General features: G+C 42.6%; 2 protein-coding genes across 4 annotated transcripts in view; one reads left to right on the plus strand and one right to left on the minus strand.

Moving 5' to 3' along the window:
• The window catches only part of MAPK14 (mitogen-activated protein kinase 14), a 72,736-nt gene extending 63,302 nt beyond the window's left edge, over positions 1-9,434 (minus strand). For 2 of the 3 annotated variants that reach the window (XM_029242215.1, XM_029242214.1), the window contains exon 1: positions 8,843-9,434. In XM_029242215.1, the coding sequence (XP_029098048.1) occupies positions 8,843-8,958 (116 nt within the window). In that variant the 5' untranslated portion in view covers positions 8,959-9,434. The remainder of the gene's footprint in view (positions 1-8,842) is intronic. The other variant, XM_029242216.1, reaches the window with a different exon arrangement.
• Positions 9,435-12,436: 3,002 nt separating this feature from the next.
• Positions 12,437-21,470, plus strand: part of SLC26A8 (solute carrier family 26 member 8) — a 71,310-nt gene continuing 62,276 nt past the window's right edge. The window contains exons 1-2 of the mRNA XM_029243680.1: positions 12,437-12,521; positions 17,479-17,665. Coding sequence (XP_029099513.1) covers positions 12,437-12,521; positions 17,479-17,665 — 272 coding nt within the window. The remainder of the gene's footprint in view (positions 12,522-17,478; positions 17,666-21,470) is intronic.

Raw genomic sequence — 21,470 nt, forward strand, 5'->3', positions numbered from 1 at the left:
TGTTATACTATATTTGGGAATGTAAGCACGGCTTGATAGATGCTTATAATACTTACTGCATGTTCTCTTAATTTGCTAGTTTTTCCCTTTTGCTCCCTTTAGCATCAATATCATTGAGACTGCTAATTTCAAAGCAGATCATTCAAAGCATAAGGCATTTAGGCCACTAACCTAGGTATCAGAAAATGAACCAAGCCAAACTTATAATGTCAGATGAGGAAATTATTAAAAGCATATCAGTGTAAGATACCAACATCAAAATTTCACTTCAATTTAATACTAAAATCATGAAGGAGTCATGTTTTATTATACCAAGTGAGAAAGATAACTAAGATTTTTACAAGTATTTGGTAGCCTGGAGAAGAAAACATAAATAGAAACTAGTATTCAATAGTCTAAGTTCAAGAAGGTTCAAGCTACCTAAAGCCCTAGATGCAGGATTTGATGAAGGGGGAAAAAAGAAATAGCTACTGGGGATTAAGAATAAAGCATTTAGGGATTCCCTGGTGGCGTAGTGGTTGAGAGTCCCCCTGCCGATGCAGGGGACACGGGTTCGTGCCCCGGTCCAGGAGGATCCCACATGCCGCGGAGCGGCTGGGCCCGTGAGCCATGGCCGCTGAGCCTGCATGTCCAGAGCCTGTGCTCTGCAACGGGAGAGGCCACAACAGTGAGAGGCCCGCATACCGCTAAAAAAAAAAAAAAAAAAAAAAAAAAGAATAAAGCATTTATTTCTGGGAATAAAGTTATATCTACTACAGGGATAAGGAAATACAAGAATGAAGAGTTCAGAAAATACTTGGGTAAACCAGATACCTCAAGTTCAGTGTCACAGGACGGACTAAAGGCATGATTGTTAGGGGCACATAATTTGCAGGTGAGAAGACGGTCACAGCAGAGACACTGCCCCATGTGGAATTATAGGGCTGCGTTAACGATCTACAGGACACTTACTCTCATTGTCCCTTTCCTCCCCTAAACCACAGCCTCCCTGAGCCCTTGGCAGATCAAAAGAAGTTCTGACCTCTTGCGGGCACATGCTGATGTCATCGCTTTCTAGTTCTGAATCAGATGGAAAGGTCTCTCTGACACAAATTTCAAACACATATCCTTGCAAAAAGTTGCCCTAGATGTAAAAAGTGACCAGTATGTCACTAGATTCAAGAGAGACACAGAAAAACCTAAAAGATTTCAAGGGACGCATTAGAAATATAAAGGTAGATTTGAGATGGCAACTTAAGCTGAAAGAATGCAGAAAAGAAAAGCTACTGAGGACTTCCAAAGCAATCTCTGAGAAAGCAACATAAATGTGTCCCTTCCAGACTGATATTTTCAAAAGCAGGAACCCTTTCTGCTTTTTTGTTTTTTCAGTCTTTATAAACAGAACACCTACTACAGTGCCTAGCACTGGCCATGCTGAATTAATGAATTTAAGAAAACAAAGAAGAAATTGGTTTAGATTTTTTTTTTTTGCATAATGATGTGTGATGCCTACACTCTGGACCGTAAGCTTGGTAAAGCAACCAATGCATACTTGCAGGTAGACTGACAGTAAGACACACACACTCACATACCTTCCGTCGTGTCACAGGCGTAGTGACAACGCCACCAAGGCCTAAGAGGAGAAGGTTTTGAGGAAAACAAGGAAATCTGTAACATCATTCAAAGTAACAGAAGTCAAAATGTTCAGGGTATAAAGTTACTCAGACAGCAGGCCTAGACAAAATAAACACTTGTTCTATTACCTTTTTGTTTTTTTGTCATGGGAATCTGTGTTTAGGAACACTTATTTTCTGCAACTAGATGATAGAGCAGTAAAAGGGGGATGGCTTTCATAAAAGAGAGAAACCTGTATCTATAAAGGCAGAAAAGTAAATAAATCCTATGGGTTTTTATACGGTGACATGTGTGGAATCTGTCAATCTATAAGATTTATTCAAGTTAACAGAGAAGTCATTGGGGGCTCCTAGCCAAAACATTATTAACAGGTAACGATAATCCAACCTCTACTAAAATTATTGTGATGGGGGCAAGGCAGAGGAATGTAAAGCAGATACAGGGCCAAATAAAACAGAAAATAAATGAGACCTTAAAAGTTGAAAGAAGGTAAAAATGACTTTTTAAAAATAACCCAATAGTAAGAAAAAACCTAGAAGCCCAAAGATGTTAGAAAACATTCAACCTGCCAGCAGGCTAATCTTCTTTTGTCAGAAGTCTAGAGCTAATCTCTTTGCTCCCTTCCTTTTGGCAACAGAAACCTGAAAAGTGAAGTTAAGCTCCACATGTTATTTAAAGAGCTGGACTGGAATACCCTGCATTTCTAGGGCCCACCAAAAGTACTGGCTCTGGTACACTGAGCCTGCTGGAATGAGAGTTGTTGAATATGGATCAGGGCTGTACACCAATTCATCTGACTCCCCCACTCTACCCTAAACTACAGTTAGCACCTCTAAATGGGTGAGGAACAGAAATGAAAAAACAGGGACCCCAGAGCAGAGAGATCTGTTAAAACACACGTTAGATCATGTCTCCCCTCTGGTTATAACCCTCCATGGTCTCCCGTCTCAGAGTAAAAGGCACAATTCTTACAAAGGCAAATAAGACCCTTTATGATCCCAGCACCTCTGTAGCCCCTCCACTCGCTTTCCCTACTACTATTTGGCCCCTGGTTCATTCAGTTCAAGCCATACTGGTCTTCCAGCTATGCTAGAGAATGAGGCCTTTGCCTCAGGGCATGTGCTGATCCCTCAACACGGAATTGTTCTTCCCTCCCCATTCAGGCCCAACCAGTGTTCTACATCACTGCCTTCAGGTCGTTGCTCAATTGTCACTTTATCACTGAGGTCTACCCTGCTTAAAAGTGCAACACAGCCATCCCAGTATTCCCTCTCTTTTCCTTACTTTATTCCCCCATAGTATTTATCACCTGACATGTTATAAATTTTAATTTTTTGTTTATTGTCTACTTTTATTCCCCTGCCCTTAGAATATAGTTTTTTCTTTTGTTTTTTTTTGCGGTACGCAGGCCTCTCACTGTTGTGGCCTCTCCCGTTGCGGAGCACAGGCTCCGGACGTGCAGGCTCAGTGGCCATGGCTCACGGGCCTAGCCGCTCCACGGCATGTGGGATCCTCCAGGACCGGGGCACGAACCCGTGTCCCCTGCATCGGCAAGCGGACTTTCAACCACTGCGCCACCAGGGAAGCCCAGAATATAGTTTCTTATGGGCAGAAATTTTTGTCTGTTTTGCTCATACTCTAGCACCTAAAGAGTGACCCAAGCATAACAGGCGCTCAAAGTATCGGTATAACACAAAGTCCTGGCCTCAAGGAGATTAGCATGAACCCATCCTCTTCTCCCTATAAGACTCCAAAGTTAGATCCTGTGCCCTGTAAGACTCCAAAGTTAGATATATCCATTTGTTCAAGGCCAAAACTTAGGGATCATTCTACACCCCTCTCTCTTCTGTACTTTCTCCCCAACATTCAGCCTAGGAGCCAAGCCCAGGATCCATTTGTCAAAAGTGCAGAATTTACAGGCCACCATCTACTTCCTCCCTAGAATAAATTATTAAAAGGCTAAAATGCTAGGAAACTGGTTAATTTTATAAATCCTTAACAGACATGTACTTAACTTACAGAAGGACTATGCAAAGACAACTACTTCTAATACTAAAAGCTTCATTTATTTAAAAAAAATTTTTTTCAAGTTTAAAGAGGTTTTATTTGTCCTGAAGAAACCCATGCATCACTTCCAAGCACATGGCAACCACGAAATGATATTCCTAGGTTCCAGAGTCAGGGGAAGCCACTTTATAATGAGGTTTTTTTGAGCTCTATAGTAATTATATCTATTGGATAGAAACAAATCAATACCAAATTTCACAGTAAAGAGCAAAAGTCCAGTGTATTTTCAAAGGCCTAGAGAGGCAGTTACTTCTATTTATATCCTATATTATACTTACATAACAGAAGCACATACAGAGAATCTCAACTTTGCAAAATGTGCACAGAAGAATTTCAAGCCAAGGGGATTCATAAATTCAGGAATTAACTAGTTGCACTGATGATCCTTTGGGAAAAAATGTAATCTGGGCAATGAGTCCATTTTTGGTCTATCAATTCTGAGGAAGAGATATGACTTTAATAAGTCATTACCTCAGATTAGCTAGGCTGACATTGGTGGGATTGGTTAGTCATAGTTCTACTATTTCAAGTGACCCAGCAACCCCTTTCTTCACAAAAGGAGGGAGGGGAGAGGCAAACAGCACAAGAGAAGGTGCCACCACACAATCTTAGCAGTCTACAAGTACAGGAAAGAATTCTAAAGTGTTGAAACCCCAGAACCAAATCCAAAGTAGCACTGACAAGTATGCCATTCCTTTAAGGAGTCCAGCTCCTCATCTATACAACTGGGTTAATAATACCAGCCTTCACAGAGCCAGTGAAAACTGAATAATAATGCTTTGAAATGCAAATACATTATGAAGTGTAAAATCCCATAAAAATGTCAGTTAATACTAAAGTGAGAGGGATCTAGCACAGTGACTTCTTCCACCTTTGAATCCTAAGCCCCAGGGTCTCAGCACCATCTGCACTATTGCCCATGAAAGGCAAAGTCAATGCAGATCATCTCTGAGGCTGATTTAGAGGGAAATCAAAAGCATAGTCCTCAGTATCAAGAAATTAAACTGGCAGAACTGAAAAGCCAGGTTCAGGATATCCGTATTTTAAAATGGGAGCCAGTGGAAAGGTTTCAGTGGAAAATGGAATCCGATAAATAAAGGATGACTTTATAGCCAACCTGACTGAACTCTTTCTTAAAAGTCTGTATCAATAATACAAATATTTGCCATTGTGTTTAACTATTTATTGGTTGGCACTGGTAACATGCAGACAATCACCTTGCTTTTGGTTACAAAGGAAAGCAAATGGGAAGCAAGATCAGCATGGGCCTATTATCACCACTAGGAAAATAAACGGCACACCCCTCTCACTCATTAGGAGTCAAGAAAGTCACCTTTGCATACTCAATAATGACGTGCTTTTATTTATTCGTGCCCTGGCTCATGCTAAAAAAAGGAAAAGATTTAAAATGGTGAAGGGCCATTAATACTAAAAAAATTTAGCTTCACTTTTTTTTCTAATAAATTTTTTTTTTACTATTTATTTTTGGCTGCGTTGGGTCTTCGTTGCTGCGCACAGGCTTTCTCTAGTTGCAGTGAGTGGAGGCTACTCTTTGTTGCAGTGCGCGGGCTTCTCATTGTGGTGGCTTCTCTTGTTGTGGAACATGGGCTCTAGGTGCACGGGCTTTAGTAGTTGTAGCACGCGGGCTCCGTAGTTGTGGCTCGCGGGCTCTAGAGCGCAGACTCAGTAGTTGTGGTGCAAGGGCTTAGTTGCTCCGTGGCATGTGGGATCTTCCTGGACCAGGGCTTGAACCTATGTCTCCTGCATTGGCAGGCAGATTCTTAACCACTGAGCCACCAGGGAAGTCCTTCACTTATTTTTATTAGTTATTTACACACAATCTTGTTCCACAAAGCATTTAGGAAGTTGGATTTGATTTCTTAGTAAATTTTGCCATCCTTTTACCAAAAGTTTTGTTATACACTTTATATACTGATGATAAACATAAAATGCACAGCACAATGCCTGGAACATAGAACACAATCCATAAATGTAGTTATTATTTGCATCAGGCTATAAACCCTATCAGGGAATGGACTGTCTTATTCTGTCTTGCTTAACACTCTAGCTCAAGAAACCTAGCCTGCTATCTGGTCCATAGTTGGTACTCAATAAATATTGTTTAATAAATGATTGAATATGATTTAAGAATAATTCTCAACACTCACCTATTTTAAGGTACCAGTGCCCCACCTCCTGTAATCAGAGGCAAGTGTCCGGAAAACCCATACACCAGAGGAAAGGCATTTAAGTTCCTGTTTATATTTCCTTAAACTCACCACAAAGCTCCTCCCCCTCCTTCTGTCCCCAAACCACAAAATCAATGCCGTGCAACAATGTATTCTTCAAAAATCTTGCTTCATTTCCCCTCACAGACAACAAAGTTCCTTAAAATTGCAAGACTTAGTTTAGTTCCTTTTACCCCTTAAAAAGGAAAGGCATATTTGTAAAACCCTATCAATTCCCAAATTTCTAGTCTGATTCCTTGATCTTTAATTCACGGTTGGTTATCACTCAGGTTGCTACATACTTGCTTTACTATATATACTTAGTACAAATTAAAATACTGAAAATTGGCTTAATATTTAAAAAAAATTTTTTTAAGTTCCACATCAAAGTGTATCACACTTCAGAGCAATCAAATTAGGAAACTGACACAGATTATTTCAGTGACATTGCATTCCTTGAAATACTTTCAGAGATTCTTTTTTGGAACAGACTTCAGATCTAGTTCTACAAGTCACACAGGAAATTCTGTGTCATTACTTTATGGTTACAACTTCTATCTGACCTAAAACAGTATCATCAACCTGGCTACCTAATCTTTTTCACCAGACTTCAGTCCAATTTTCTAAATTATTTCAGATTCAATTTGATTTTGTTATTTCCTAAAATTAAATCTGCTCTCAAGAAAATGAAGGTAGTGAAAAATAACACAGGCTCCAAAGTGGATTCTAAGAGAAGTTAAAAAAAAGTTTTCTGCCACACCTGAAAGTTGCTAATTGAAAGAACAACTTCAAATAACTACTCTAAATGAGATAACACTTGTACATCTAAATTCTGATACTTTTAATCCAAAATCAGTTACATTTGTTTATGGCCAACTGTCACATAATATCAGTTATTTTTCTCCACCAATATGTTATAGGTTACATCTTAAATACCCTTAGCAGAACTGCCTCCATGGAAAGACACACAAGAAACTTAACAGTGGTTGTCTCTGAGGAAAGGAATAGCACAATTGGAGAACAAGAAAGGAAAGGCAACTTTTCGCTATCTTTTTATACCTTCTGAATTTTATACAATGTGAATGTATCACCTACTTTTAAAAACCTGTTTAACAAAATTACTTCCAAGTGTCAGATATTGATGGTTTCTAAAAGCCAGAAAAGTATAGTACTAAAAAAACATGGAGTTCATCTTAATGGCACTTCGATGTAAATCTGGATCTCCAGAGCTAAGGCAGAGCTATTCACACCAACATAGGGAAACCTTGCAAGGAATTCTTTTCAAGTTCACTAAACTTCCCATAGTTGAGCTGTTCCGCTGTATCACTCCTTAAGGTTTAAACATTATCGGAAACAAAAACTCGGTACCACAAAAATTAATGTGTCAATTCAAGAATGGAAAATGGAGGTAAACTAATGAGCTATTAAAGGAGCAATGATCCAAACACATCTTCGAAAATTAGCAAATCAACAGCACACTATAAAAATGGAAAAAAGATGTCAAGCATAGTGCCATCAGCAACATAACTCAAACAGCGTGAACCAGAAAATGCAATATGATCTGTTGCTGGACACAATTGCACAATCTCAATTACCCAGAAGATTCTATAAACCGGAAATTCATGCTGGGGCTTTAAGAAACACAGGAATTATATTTAAAGATTAACAAATCCAAAAGCCTGGAATTTGTGGCAAAACAAGAAAATAATTTTGTAGACCTCTCTTCAAATGATGCATGCACAGGAATTACATGAATTAGCTTCAGATCAGGAGGTCTCAAATTTCAGTACATCTAAAATATAGTGTTTAAAGCCTTGAAAGTTAGAAAAGTTTAGTGAAATATTTCAGGTCTGAACATTTTACAGTATCATTTAATTGAAAACACATTCACAGTGTGAATTAAAGCTGCAAAGTGTCTCTTCCTTCCTTTGCTATATATTCCATATCCATATCGTGTACCTCAGGCTCTAAGTGTAGATAAGTTCCCTGCAAACTCTCAAAGGGACTTTAAAAACACAGTATTTCACAAGAATTATCGCAATTAAAAAATATTTACAATACCTCCCGGCATTGTTAATAACTTTTTGATCTTGAGGGCGTGCATCGGATCTGAATCTCACTTGCTCCAAAGGAGAAAACTGTTTTGTCAAACAATACTTAAACGAGCAGTGGTATGTGACTAATCAGTGAGGCCGCCAGTTTCTCAAGCTGCAGTGTGTTTGCAGGCACTACCACCCACCCCCCACTCTGCGAAAAGGAAATACGCTTTCAACTGAATCGGAAACACACCACACTACAGCTGGCACAGGACTCACCGAGATAAAGTCGGTATTTTAAGCTCTATGGATAGCTACTAATTCAAGTGCGAATTCAAAAAGAACGCTTCTCAAAATGGGATTTCGACAGAGGTTTGCAAAAAAGCCCGCACTGAACGCCCTTCGTCCTCAGTTTTGTTCAGATGACGGCAGTCTCCCGGTCGAGCTTTGCCCTTCTGTTTCTCCAGGCAGCTCCCCGGGCTTGTCTGCTCCGAGGGCAGGCTCCGGCGCCCAAGGTGGGCACATCTCGGGAGAGAGTCCTTCTGCTCGATGCCAGCAGGGAGACCCCCAAAGAGGGCCCTCCCGTTCCTGTCCCCAAAGCAGCAACCCCCCAAGAAGGGAATGCGCAGGGTGCGAGCCAGGGCCGGGCTCCAACACCATCACCCACCGCCCATCGTGGACCTGCGTCCTACACACAGCTGACCACCTATGTGGGTGTGCAGGGTGAGGGGTGCAAGGGGTACAGGGAGGGAAGGACAGGGGTCGAAGGGGCAAGGATGCCCTCCCCCAAGGAAAATTCCTACCGCTTGGTGCATTGCTGAGCCGCGGGGGCAGGCCTGGCTCTGGGGCATAAAGGGTCACCCAGCCCACCGAGGCCCCGAGCCCGGTGACACTCACCACACGGAGCCATAGGCGCCGGAGCCCACCGGGGACAGGTTTTGGTAACGCTCGGGCACCTCCCAGATTGTCTTGTTCAGCTCCTGCCGGTAGAACGTGGGCCTCTCCTGAGACATCTTCCAGCGGTGGCCGCGGGGCGAGGAGGTGGCCCTGCGGGGCCCCGCCTGCGCCCGCACCCGCTTCCCCGACCTCGTCGCCCGGCCGGACGGGCGGGGACCCTGCGCTGGCCGCCCGCGCAGGTGTGAGTGCCGCGAGCCAGACGACTCCCGCGCGCGCGGCCCCTGTCAGCCGCAGCGGCTAGACGCTCCTCCGCGACGGGGGTGAGCCCTGCTAAGGGCAGGGGCACGCTCAGGGGCTCAAGGCTGCGCCCGCCACGTTCTCGCTGCACCCTCTCCAGACCAGGCCGACTCCCGACTGCACCGCGGGACTACGGCTCCAGCTGCAGCGACCGCGGAGGTTCCAGTGGTCGCAGTTCCACAGCCTGCGAACAGGAGCCTCCCGCCGTACTCTCGCGAGAACAGCTCCGGGGCCTCTCTGCGAGCCGAGGTTTTACCCAATATGGAACCTGCCCAAGGGAGGGGGTTGATGAGAGGAGAGGATGGGAGGAGCAATTCTCGCGAGAAGAGAACAACAGCTGGCCACCAGAGGCAGGAACTCCCAGGGACTGCTCTTCTTAAGGGCGCCAAGGCGGACCCGAGAAGGAGGGGATAAGCAGACAACACATGCCGCGTGCGCCTCACCGTGGTCGGCGGGGCAAACGCCTGGCTCCCAGGTGGAAAGCGACGTTGACAAACAAGGTGTCGGGAAAAGAGCCAAAAGACCTTTGAACTGCGGGTAGTCACCAGCAGCCAGCCGAGCACCTGCTCAGCAGAACCCCCAATTTCCAAGAAATACTTGCATAATAAAGAGGAAGGTTCCGGCCAGAAAGCCGTTGCAGTCCCATCTGCTCAAGGACATACACGGCTTACTCTTCGGAATTCTGACGAAATCTGTCCCAAAGGTAAATATTAGCCCTGCATTAAGGTTGAGGTTTTCCACCCAAACTCTTCTAGTAGTTCTCAAACTTTTATGTGTAGAAGAATCACCTTGAGAGTTTAAAAATGCATATTCCCAGGATCCACAGTGAGTTTAGTTGGAGAGGTCCGTGAGGCGCACCAAGAACGTGTATTTTTACAATACGCCCCAGGTAATTCAGATTCAGGAAAGTCCCTGGTATCTCCCTTTGAGAAGCATTTTTAAACCATTACCCTGAAGGTTTGAAACTGATTCCTACCTTGAAGAGCTTCCAGTGAAGAGGATTTTAAGAATTTTAATCATGCCTCTCAGAGTAAGAACAGTGCAGAGAGTAGTCTTCCGGCAGTGTCATATTGGGCAAGTCAATTGACATTTCTCAGACCTTAGTTCCAGTTTATGCAAAGAGAATTCCTGCCCCAATTCCCACCTGAAAGGTGAACAAGATAATAAATGTGAATGGGCAAGGTATTCTAACCCCATACCTTGCCACCACTGTTAACCTATTCCTATGCTAAAGCTTGTTACAATAGGCAGAATTGGACCCTATCTTATTCTTAGTCATTTCTTTTAGAAATAACTAGATTCAAGCCAGGACAATTCTCATCACTATCCATGATTATTCTCTTTTGTGTATGCATCCCTTGGAGTGCTCAGACTTTGCCTATCTTGTTCCAGCATCTAGCACAGTGCCTAGAACATAAAAGGCACTTCATAAATATTTGTTGAACAAATTATGAACAATGACCATGATCTCAACTTAGGAGGCGGTGCAGGATTCTCAGTTCTCCTCAAAGAAAACCGAAATAAAACCCCAAACCAGGGTCATGGGTGATTTGTGGAAAGCTTTCTTTGGATTCAATGTGACTTAGCCTGGAATGTGACTCTTGCCTACGAAGACATGTTGCTTAAAAATGTTCCAAGGGACTTCCCTGGTGACACAGGCAGGTTAATCCGCCTGCCAATGCAGGGGAGACGGGTTCGAGCCCTGGTCCGGGAAGATCCCACATGCCGCGGAGCAACTAAGCCCGTGTGCCACAACTACTGGGCCCGCGCTCTAGAGCCTGAGAGCCACAACTACTGAAGCCTGTGCTCCTAGAGCCGTGCTCCGCAAGAAGAGAAGCCACCACAATGAGAAGCTGCACACCTAGAGCCCGTGCTCCGCATCGAAGGGTAGCCCCCACTCGCCGCAACTAGAGAAAGCCCGCGCACAGCAGCAAAGACCAAACACACCCAAAAATAAAAATAAAGAAATAAATTAATAAAAAATAAAAATGTTCTAATTCAACCTGCAGGGTAGGGAGCTTTCTAAGAAGTATCAGAGGTTGAAGGAGGAAGTGAGAGCAAAAATGCAACTGTAAAGATATGAGGGGTGGGAGTGGGAAATCAAGGTGATGAGTGCAAGGATACAAGGGAGGAAACCTGGAAGTAGGAATTCTAAGAAATTCATATATTTATCCAACAAATTGGAATGATGAAGTGAGAGTAACCAAAAGGGTAAAGATAAGCAATACATTCACTCATTCAACAAATATGTATTGAATGCATCCTAGGTACCCGGCACTTCTGATGGAAAAGTGATTAAAAAGCAGAGAGTTGCTGCCTATGTGGAGCTTACAATGAACAGCAGGGCAATCATTCAATTATTCAACACAAATTTATTGCGCGCTTACTAGGTCTATCACATTGCTTTAGGCACCAATGATACAGCAGTTAATGAAAGAGAAAATCCCTGCCCTTTTCGGGATGAGACAAATTACAAAAAGGGATAGGTAAAGTGAACAGTATATTAGACACTAATACAGTAATCAAGCAAGTGTAAAACAGCAACTGAGCCAAGCAGGAATACAAGGCATAGTGAGAGGCAGTGACTGGTATTGAGCCTCACAAGGAGGTTAAGGGGGATTAGGGGAGGGGAGCAGAGCAGGAGACCTGGGCAGCAGAGTGTCCTTCGGTGGAAGAAGCCAAGCTTGTGGGGCTGAGAATTAAGGTTGGAGACCTCGGTGACCCTCTAGCCTCCAGTTTCCTCCCGCGTCTTCTGTTCCCACAAGGTCGTCGGGAGACTCAAGTGAATTACTACTGTACGTGAAGTGCGGGGCGCGAGGCCTGGCATCAAGGAGGCCCTCAATCAAGAGTCGTCGAGAGCGGAGGGCTGGGTGACACAGGTAACCGCGGCGCAGCTGGGCCTCTCCCCGCTCCCCACCCCGGCTGCCCAGGCTCCGCTGCCTCGCCCCGCTCTTGTCCCCCGCCCGCCAGAACGCCCGCGGGTTCGAACGCAACGGCTCGGGAACCGCCGGCGTCCGCGTCCACAGCGCCGCCCGCCTGGCCGGAGGTGCTTCCGGCTCCAGCGCCCGCCCTCCCGCCGCAGCCCGGGAACCAGGTGAGCCGAGGAAGCAGGGGAGCCGCTGCCGGAGCCGCCCGGGTCCGCGGGCTGCAGGCGGTGGCGGCGGTGCCGCGGCCCGGGCGTCGGGTGCGAAGGACCAGCCCCTCGTTACACTCGGAAGTCCCTGGGCGGGGCCCAAGGCGGTCACCGCAGGGCTAGGCACGTCGCGGCCGCTCAGTCAGTGTTTGGGGAATGAATGAATGACGGCCGTCCCTGGGAGCTTCTCTCTCTTAGGTGTCGGCTCTACTTGTGAAAGGCCGCGTGGAACAGCAGTGAGGAGAGACAGTGTGTGCGTTTGGCAAGTTGAATCCTTCCACACTCGTGGGTCTCAGTTGTCAGGAGCGCCAGAACTGGTCTACTCCATGACCCTCACCTGACTCCCCCATCCGCCTCCTCCTGAGGCCTGACTGCCCAGACGCTCTTCCTCCTTTAATACTTCACTGCTTTTGTTCATTTTGTTCCTTCTGACTGAGCCCCCACTTCCACCTCTCTTGGCCCCTTTCTTTTCCTGTTAAGTTCTGTTTATGTATGTGTCCCTCTGCGAAGCCTTCTCCAACATCCCCACCCCAATAATGAGTTTCTCTCCAGCACAGCCCTTTACTAATACTCTCACCAGTTCGCATTAAAGGTAGTTGTCGGTGTGTTCCCACCATCCCCAGCCACTAGACCGAGTGACTGAAAGATACTGAAAGCAATGCTCTTTGCTTGTGCCTTTTCTTTTTCCACATACATTCCCCCTTAAAAGCATAACATTAAAAGCATAATGGGCAAAGGGCTGTTGTTTCTGATGGAATTACAAATATTTTTTTTGAAATTCTGGAAGTGAATTTTACCTTCCCATGATTGTAGAGAACATATGAAAGATGACCGTATGAGAGGATAGTCTTGAAACTAAGGTTCAGGATTTCACATCTGTTGGGTTAATAGTCAGAAAACTGGGCTGTATTTAAATATTTTATTCTTGGCTTTTAAAGTACTTTCAACACATTATGTAAAAGAATCAATCGATGGCTGGATGGATAGGGGTAGTATGGGGGACGAAAGAGCTAGGTCAAAAGTACCCATGTTAACAGTATGCCCCAAACTAGCACTGAATGACTGAATAAAGATAATTAGCTATATTTACAGTGGTCTTCATATTTCATTGTGTATCAGAATCATCTGGAGGGCTTCTTAAAACAGACTGCTGGCACATCCTCAGAATTTCTGATTAATTTTGTCTTGCTAGTTGGGCCTGAGAATTTGCATTTTCAACAAGTTGCCAGATGATGCTGATGTTGTTTGTGGGACCAAGTGTGGGCTACAGAGATTAATTTCTATTAGTTAGTAGTGAATCCAGATGTCCCAAACTATGTCACATTTGTAGAATATGAAAATAAAACCTTAAGTTGTTCAGACCATGGCCCACCCACCTAAATATTTTGTCTGATGGCAGGAAGCATCAGGGAACTGTAGGAGTCAGTAACCGAGATTCCCTCTTGTGTTGTGTCTCAGCTGAAAGGTCATTATCCCATCAGTATAGTTGGGATTACTTTCTTCGGAAATGCATCATCTTTTCCATGTTAAAGTACATTTGCCACTTGTCAGTAACAGCTTCTGATCATCATACCTTATAGGGGAGGGTCCTGCTAGTGCATAAAAACAAGCTAGTAGGGCTTCTGTGAAGTCAAGAAAGACATAATGGAACTGAAGAAATTTCAGAGATGACTACTAAAAACAAAACAATATGGAAATTATGTGTTTTCCCTTGCTGCCTTTATCCAGTCATATGATAAGTCCTTTAAAGACAGCTTTCTACCTGCCCCTCCTAGCCATCCTGACTGTGGTCCCATGAGTTGTGACTTGATTGCCTCTCCCTTAGACTACCATGGTAGTAATGGGCTCCCACTGGTCTTTTTGCCTCAGTCTCTCCTATCTCCAGTGGTGTCCAGTAGAACTTTCTGTGATGATGGAAATGTTTTATACCTGCCCTGTCCAGTACAGTAGCCCCTGCCACACACGGCTGTTGAGCACTTGAAATGTAGCTAGTGTGACTAAGGAGCTGAATTTTTCATTTTATTTATTTATAATCTTTAGGCCGTGCCACGCGGCATGTGGGATCTTAGCTCCCTGACCAGGGATCAAACCCGTGCCCCCTGCAGTGAAGCGTGGAGTCTTAACCACTGGACCGCCAGGGAAGTCCCTCATTTAATTTTAATTTTGTTTAATTTAAATAGCCACAGGTAGCCAGTGGCTACCGTACTGGGCAGCACAGCTCTAGACTATACCACTGATATGATTCATCTTCCCAAAGCACATCTCTGTGCATATTACTACTCCTTCTCGAACATTTTAAATAGCTAAAAAGTCCAGGTTCAGCCCAACATTCAAGACCCTCCAGAAGTAGGCCTCAACCTACTTTTTTGGGTTTGACACTGACTTTACTCAGGCCTATTGAATTACTTGCCTTATATTATCTCTGTAATTTTATCTGAAATACCTTATTCTCCTCCCTGCCCCCAGCTTAGCCAGAGCAGAGTTCAAACCATATCTCCCCCAGGAGGACTTCCTCATCCTTCTAGGTTGGGGTTATTAATCCCACTCTATAGGAGATCATGTGGCATTAGATATGACATCTATTTTAGAATCAGAAAGACCAGGTTCAGATTCTGGCTCTGCTGTTTAATAGTTATATGATTCTGAGGAACCCACTAAACTCACAAGTGAAATGAGTATAATCATTATCAGGAAAATAATACCTATCTCTTGAGATGATGTGTGTGAAGAAGCTGGCATATGGCAGGCCAGCAATAACTGTTAATTCTTGTCTTTCCCACCTCTAAAGTCTTATAGCACCATATTTTGGTATCTTTATTCTACTAAATTGTAGAGTCTTTGTCCTTTTTTTTTTTTTTTTTTGGCTGAGATTCCCTGACCAGGGATTGAACCTGTGCCCCCTGCATTGGAAGCACAGAGTCTTAACCACAGAACTGCCAGGGAAGTCCCAAGTCTTTGTCCTTTTGTATCCTCAGAGCACCTAGCATTCAGCAAATGTTTGTGGAACACTGAATGAATCGACCACAGGTGAAATAGCATTCGTCAGTCAGAAATAAATGAAGGCCAAGAATGCATATGGTAGAAATTCATAAGATTGTGAAAATAAAAGCAGACAACCTCACCAAATCCTGGTCTAGTAGATGGTGGCCACCTCCTGAAATATAAATGATATAGACTGAAGACAATAAAATGGTCACACACTGGTGGTTCACAGACTGAATCTAGCCTGCAGAGATGTTTTGTTAGATGTGTACTGTGTTTTTAAAAATATGTAAGGTAATCAACAACATTTAAAAGTCAGAAGATTTCACATAAAAATCTGGAATTATGACTTCTCTGGGAAAAGATCAGATCTGGCCATGCTGGACCCCACATGACCCATGGCAACAACTACTGCAGTTGAGTAGCTGCAGCTACCTTTCCCAGGCCCACTGTTTCCACTATCCTTGATGTTCATATGTTGCCTGCTTCATGCCTGCTTCATGCTACTTTCAGAAACAAAATGCTGGATTCTAGACACTGCATCTAACCCAGGATGGCAATTTTTATAATCTCAATATAATAAGCAAGTTAATTAGGCTCTTTTTAGTTGCCAGGAACAGATATATTCTAGTCATAGAAGTTTATTGTAAGATTACACAGGAAAAGTAAGGAAGACTGGATCAATATTCCTATGGGTGGAGGAAAGAAAGGGAAAAATATTACTTATGTTTTAGTGTACAGTTCTGCTTTTTTTTTCTGTAAGACACGAAGTACTGATTCTCTTAATACATTGTAAAATACCTCTTCCATCCTCTTCTGTATTCCCCAACCACACTCTCACTTTATTGAATTTGTGATCATTAGTTCATAAGTGTTATACAGCTCACCCCTGCTACCCAATGCTTTGAGAGTAAACATACATTATGTAACTATGGTCAAGTTACCTAACTTTTCCAAAACATCAGTTTTATCACCTATAAAATGAGGATAATAGTAGTACTAGGATCGTTGTTGGAATTAAAAGAAATAACTCATGAAAAATATCTAGTGCAATGCTTGGTATATAATAAGTGCTCTACAAATGTTGGTGTTGATAATGTTGCTGCTGCTGAAGATACAGGATAATTCTGATGGAAAACAAATGTTGCTGATACATTGAACTTGTTTGCAGCCTCACCTATAAAAGAACTACTTGTGTAATCTGCATAATTTGAGTGTTTACCTATATATTTTATAACTATGCAAAATATATATATGTATACTTTTTACACATTTGTGTGGAAGAATATTAGAGTTCATGCTGTTTTTATTATTCAAAAACACGGATGATCAAGAACAGTTATACCTTCTCCCAGAGATGAATCTATATCCATCCTCATTAACTCCTTCTTCTCATTCTCTTTAAAACAGCAGGATGATACTACAGATTTTTAAAGCTTAAAGTGACCTTAGAGATCATATTGTCAAACCATGTCATTTTATGGACAAGGAAACTGAAATTCACTTTCTAAGAAACTTGCCCCCAGTCATACAGCTAGTTAGAAAAACAGCCAGGGCTAGAACTCCAGAATCCTGATATCCTGTGCAGTACTTTTTCTGCTACATCATGATGCCACTAACTGGATACTTGACCATAATTCAAGAAGTATTTGTTGAGGGCCTGCTAAGCGTCACGCATTATCCTGGGCTCTGGGGATACAGCCATGAACAAAGTCCTGCCTCTTGGATTTACATTTTAGTGTGGGAAACAGACAATGAACAAATAGACAAATATTGAATCAGGTACTGGTTAGTTCTATGAAGAAAAGAAAAGGGTAAAGGGATAATGATGGATGCTATTTTAGAGAGAGAAGGAGTTAAAAGACACTATGTTGACCCTTTAACCCTTAGCATTTTCAGTAAAAATTGGTGATTATACTTTTACCTCTTAATCTTTTCCCCTGCAACATAGCAACATAATTGAATATAAAGAAAACTAGGCTTTCTAGCTGGACACCTGGGTTCTAGTCCTGACTCTAATTATTCAAAAACCAAGGTTGTTTAAACTTCTGGGCTTTGGTTTCTCCATTTTGAAAATGAAAATAATATATACCTTGCTTTCTTTATAGGGTTGTTTTAAGTATAAAATTATACAATAAATGGAATGTTTATTTCCATAAAAATGTGCCAAGTATCTAGACTTTTTAAAAACTGTCTTTTGTTTAACTTCTTTCCACTTATCCAGGAATGATGCAACCAGAGAGGAGCTTCCAGAGTTTGGGCTCTAGATACAGGCAAAACTCTTTCATGTATGATGTGAAGCGAGACGTGTACAATGAGGAGAACTTTCAACAGGAACACAGAAGGAAGACCGCTTTCTCTGGGAACTTGGACATCGACATCAGCACCGTCAGTCACCATGTCCAGTGCCGGTGCGTGTGTGCGATCATTCAGCTGCCACCAAGCTGGCAGCCCTAAAACTCTACTTGACACCTTTGGTGCCTACTTCTGTTTTCCTCCTCTGAATTCCCGTCATCAGAACACTTAGCTTATTGCATAATTCCTCTACAGTTTTTTTGTGGTTTGTTTTGTAGCACCTTTTTTTTTTTTTTTCGGTATGCGGGCCTCTCACTGTTGTGGCCTCTTCCGTTGCAGAGCACAGGCTCTGGACACTCAGGCTCAGCGGCCATGGCTCACAGGCCTAGCTGCTCCACGGCATGTGGGATCTTCCCGGACCGGGGCACGAACCCGTGTCCACTGCATCGGCAGGCAGACTCCCAACCACTGCGCCACCAGGGAAGCCCCCTTCTTTTTTTTTTTTTTTTTAATTTTTAAAACTTTATTTTATTTTTGGCTGTGTTGGGTCTTCGTTGCTGCACACTGGCTTTCTCGTTGCTGTGCGGGCTCCTCATCGCAGTGGCTTCTCTTGTTATGGAGCACGGGCTCTAGGCGTGCAGGCTTCGGTAGTTGTGGCGCGTGGGCCCAGCAGTTGTGGCGTGTGGGCTCAGTAATTGTGGCACACGGGCTTAGTCGCTCCGTGGCATGTGGGATCTTCCCAGACCAGGGATCAAACCCGTGTCCCCTGCATTGGCAGGCAGATTCTTAACCACTGCGCCACCGGGGAAGTCCCTTGTAGCACCTTGTTGATTATAAACTTCATGGACATAAAGACCTTGGCTGTCCCCCACAGCATCTAGGGATGGTATTTAATAAATACATTGTTTGATTAACCACCATTGACAGTCTCCTAACAACGACAACAAAAGCAACCGTGGTAAAATAATTAATGATAGCAGAATGACTATGTAAACCCTATAGTTCAGGAGCTCGTAACCTGTTTTTGTGCTGTGAACCTTTTAGCAGTCTATCAGAGCTAATGAACATCCTTTCAGAATAATTTTTTTTTTACTTTTCTTAATTGTGGTAAAATATATATAATATAAAATTTGTTGTTTTAACCATTTTAAAGTGTACAAATGAGCAGCATTAATGACATTCACGTTGTTGTGCAACCATCACCACTATCTATTTCCAAAACTTTTTCATCACCCCAAACAGAAACTCTGTACCCATTAGGCAATAACTCCCCATTTCCCCCTCCTCCAGACCCTGGTAACCTCTCTTCTACTTTCTGCCTCTATGGATTGTGTATTCTAAATATTTCATTTAAATGGAATCAGACAATATTTGTCTTTCATGTCTGGTTTATTTCACTTAGCACAATGGTGTAGCGTGGATCAGTGCTTCATTTCATTTTATGGCTGATGATACTCCATTGTATGTATGTACCACATTTTGTTTATCCATTCATCTGTTAATGGACACTTAGGTTGTTTCCAATTTTTGTCTATCGTGAATAATGCTACCGTGAACATTGGCATAGGAGTATCTGTTCAAGTCCCTGCTTACAATTCTTTTAGGTATACACCTAAGAGTGGACTTGTTGGATCATATGTTTAACTTTTTTTTTTTTTTTTTTTTGCGGTACGCGGGCCTGTCACTGTTGCGGCCTCTCCCGTTGCAGAGCACAGGCTCCGGACGCGCAGGCTCAGCGGCCATGGCTCATGGGCCCAGCTGCTCCGCAGCATGTGGGATCTTCCCGGACCAGGGCACGAACCTGTGTCCCCTGCATCAGCAGGCGGACTCTCAACCACTGTGCCACCAGGGAAGCCCCTGTTTAACTTTTTGAGGAATTTTTTTTCACAGCAGCTGCAGCATTGTGCATTCACATCAGCAAGTGTTCCAGTTTCTCCATATCCTCTCCAACATTTGTTATTTTCCATTTTTAAAAATTATAGCCATACTAGTAGGTGTAAAATGGTATCACATTGTGTGTTGCTTTTTTTTTGCATTTCCCTAATAACTAAATATGATGAGCATCTTTTCGTGTGCTTATTGGTCACTCATGTATCTTTTTTGAAGAAATGTCTATTTACTTCCTTTGCCCTTTTAAAAATTAGGTTGTTTATCTTTTTGTTGTTGAATTATAGGAGTTCTTTATATATTCTGGATATTAAACCCTTATCAGATATATGATTTGCAAATATTTTCTCCCATTCTGTAGGTTGTCTGTTGATAGTGTCCTGTGTACACAGTTTTCATTTTAATGAAATGCTATTTATCTATTTTTTTCTTTTGTTGCTTGTGATTTTTGTGTCATATTTAAGAAACTATTGTGAAATCCAAGGTAATGAAGATTTTCCCCTGTTTTCTTCTAAGAGTTTTATAGTTTTAGCTCTTAAATTTAGATCCTTGATCCATTCTGAGTTAATTTTGTATACGGTATAGAGTAAGAGTCTGGCTTCATTTTTTTCCATGTAGCTATCCCATTTTCCCAGCACTATATGTTGAAGAGTCTATTCTTTCTCCATTGAATGGTCTTGGCCAGAATATTTTTAAATGCATAAAATACATAGTATTATAAAGGAAACCAGTTATATTGAAATATAGTTATCAAAATATGAAAATATCCAAAAATTATATTTAATGATTGTGGGTCTAATAACTACCATACTTTCTAAGTAATGATGAATATAAATGCTATTTTAAGGTATCTGCAGCAATTTTAATGTAATATGAAGATATTTGTGATTCTATTGGTGAAGAAGTCAAGCTCTGCTGATACTACTGTGGTTTGTTGTCAATGTTCATAACTGAAGGAAATGCTACATTTCAGTTAGGAGGTTAGTGAAAATAAAGATATAATTTTTCCTAAAGTCACATATCCCCATGAATTCTATCTAGAGACACCTTGATCATCCATGGACCTCAGGTTAAAAACCCTTTGTGACCTACATCATGATATTAACCCTAACTACTCAACCTGTCCTCACTCACACTCCAGTTTTATTAGTCTCTCTTGTTCCTTGATTTATCACTCATAATTGGCATGAGTTAGGTGACAAGTGAAGAAGGCCTCCACGCAGCCCTATTGCAGACCTTCCTCCCTCTGAGCCTTCTCCTTTGCTCATATCCTTCCATTTTCAAGTTGTGGTTTTGGATGTCACTCCCCTGTCCTATATCACAACTCTCATTTTTTATGCTCCAGGATGGGTCAGAGGTCATATATCAAAGAGAGCATTTGGGGGCCACATTGGTTTTGTCTCTACAAAAGGATAATCTTTTCCTGACTTATACCTCATCATAAACAGGTACTACCAAAGAAATTTCAGCCTTATTCCCCTCCAGCTGCCCTATCCTCTGACCCACACTGCCTCCCATGGGTTTTTATAGCAGTGCTTATTCCCTACTTCTAAAACAAACAGTTATATCCACTTCTGAATTTTAACCTGAAAGGTAGCACAGCACTGTGGTTAAAAGCAAGACTCAGAAGCCAGATTGCCTGGTTCTGAATCCCAGTTCTGCTGCTTTCCAACTGTGTGACCTTAGGTAAGCTATCCATGCCTACTGTGCTTCAGTAGCCTCATCTATAAAATGGGGATGATAAAAGCACCTACCTTATAAGGCAATTGTGAGGATTTAAAGAATATTTGTAAAGCACCTAGCAAATAGTAAAATAATAATAATAATCTTTTAATTTCATCTCTTCCTTTCTGCAGAAAACCTCATATCTTCCTTCATTTTCTCCCTTTTAGTTACCCAACTGCAATACTCCCTCTCTTTAAAAAAATCTCCCCTGTGCTTTCACATCAACTCTTACATTCCTCTCTTCCTTTCTGCAGAAAACCTCATATCTTCCTTCATTTTCTCCCTTTTAGTTACCCAACTGCAATACTC

The sequence above is a fragment of the Monodon monoceros genome, unplaced genomic scaffold (genome assembly GCF_005190385.1).
Source record: "Monodon monoceros isolate NGI ecotype Baffin Bay Population unplaced genomic scaffold, NGI_Narwhal_1 Super_Scaffold_3, whole genome shotgun sequence".
Taxonomy (NCBI): domain Eukaryota; kingdom Metazoa; phylum Chordata; class Mammalia; order Artiodactyla; family Monodontidae; genus Monodon; species Monodon monoceros.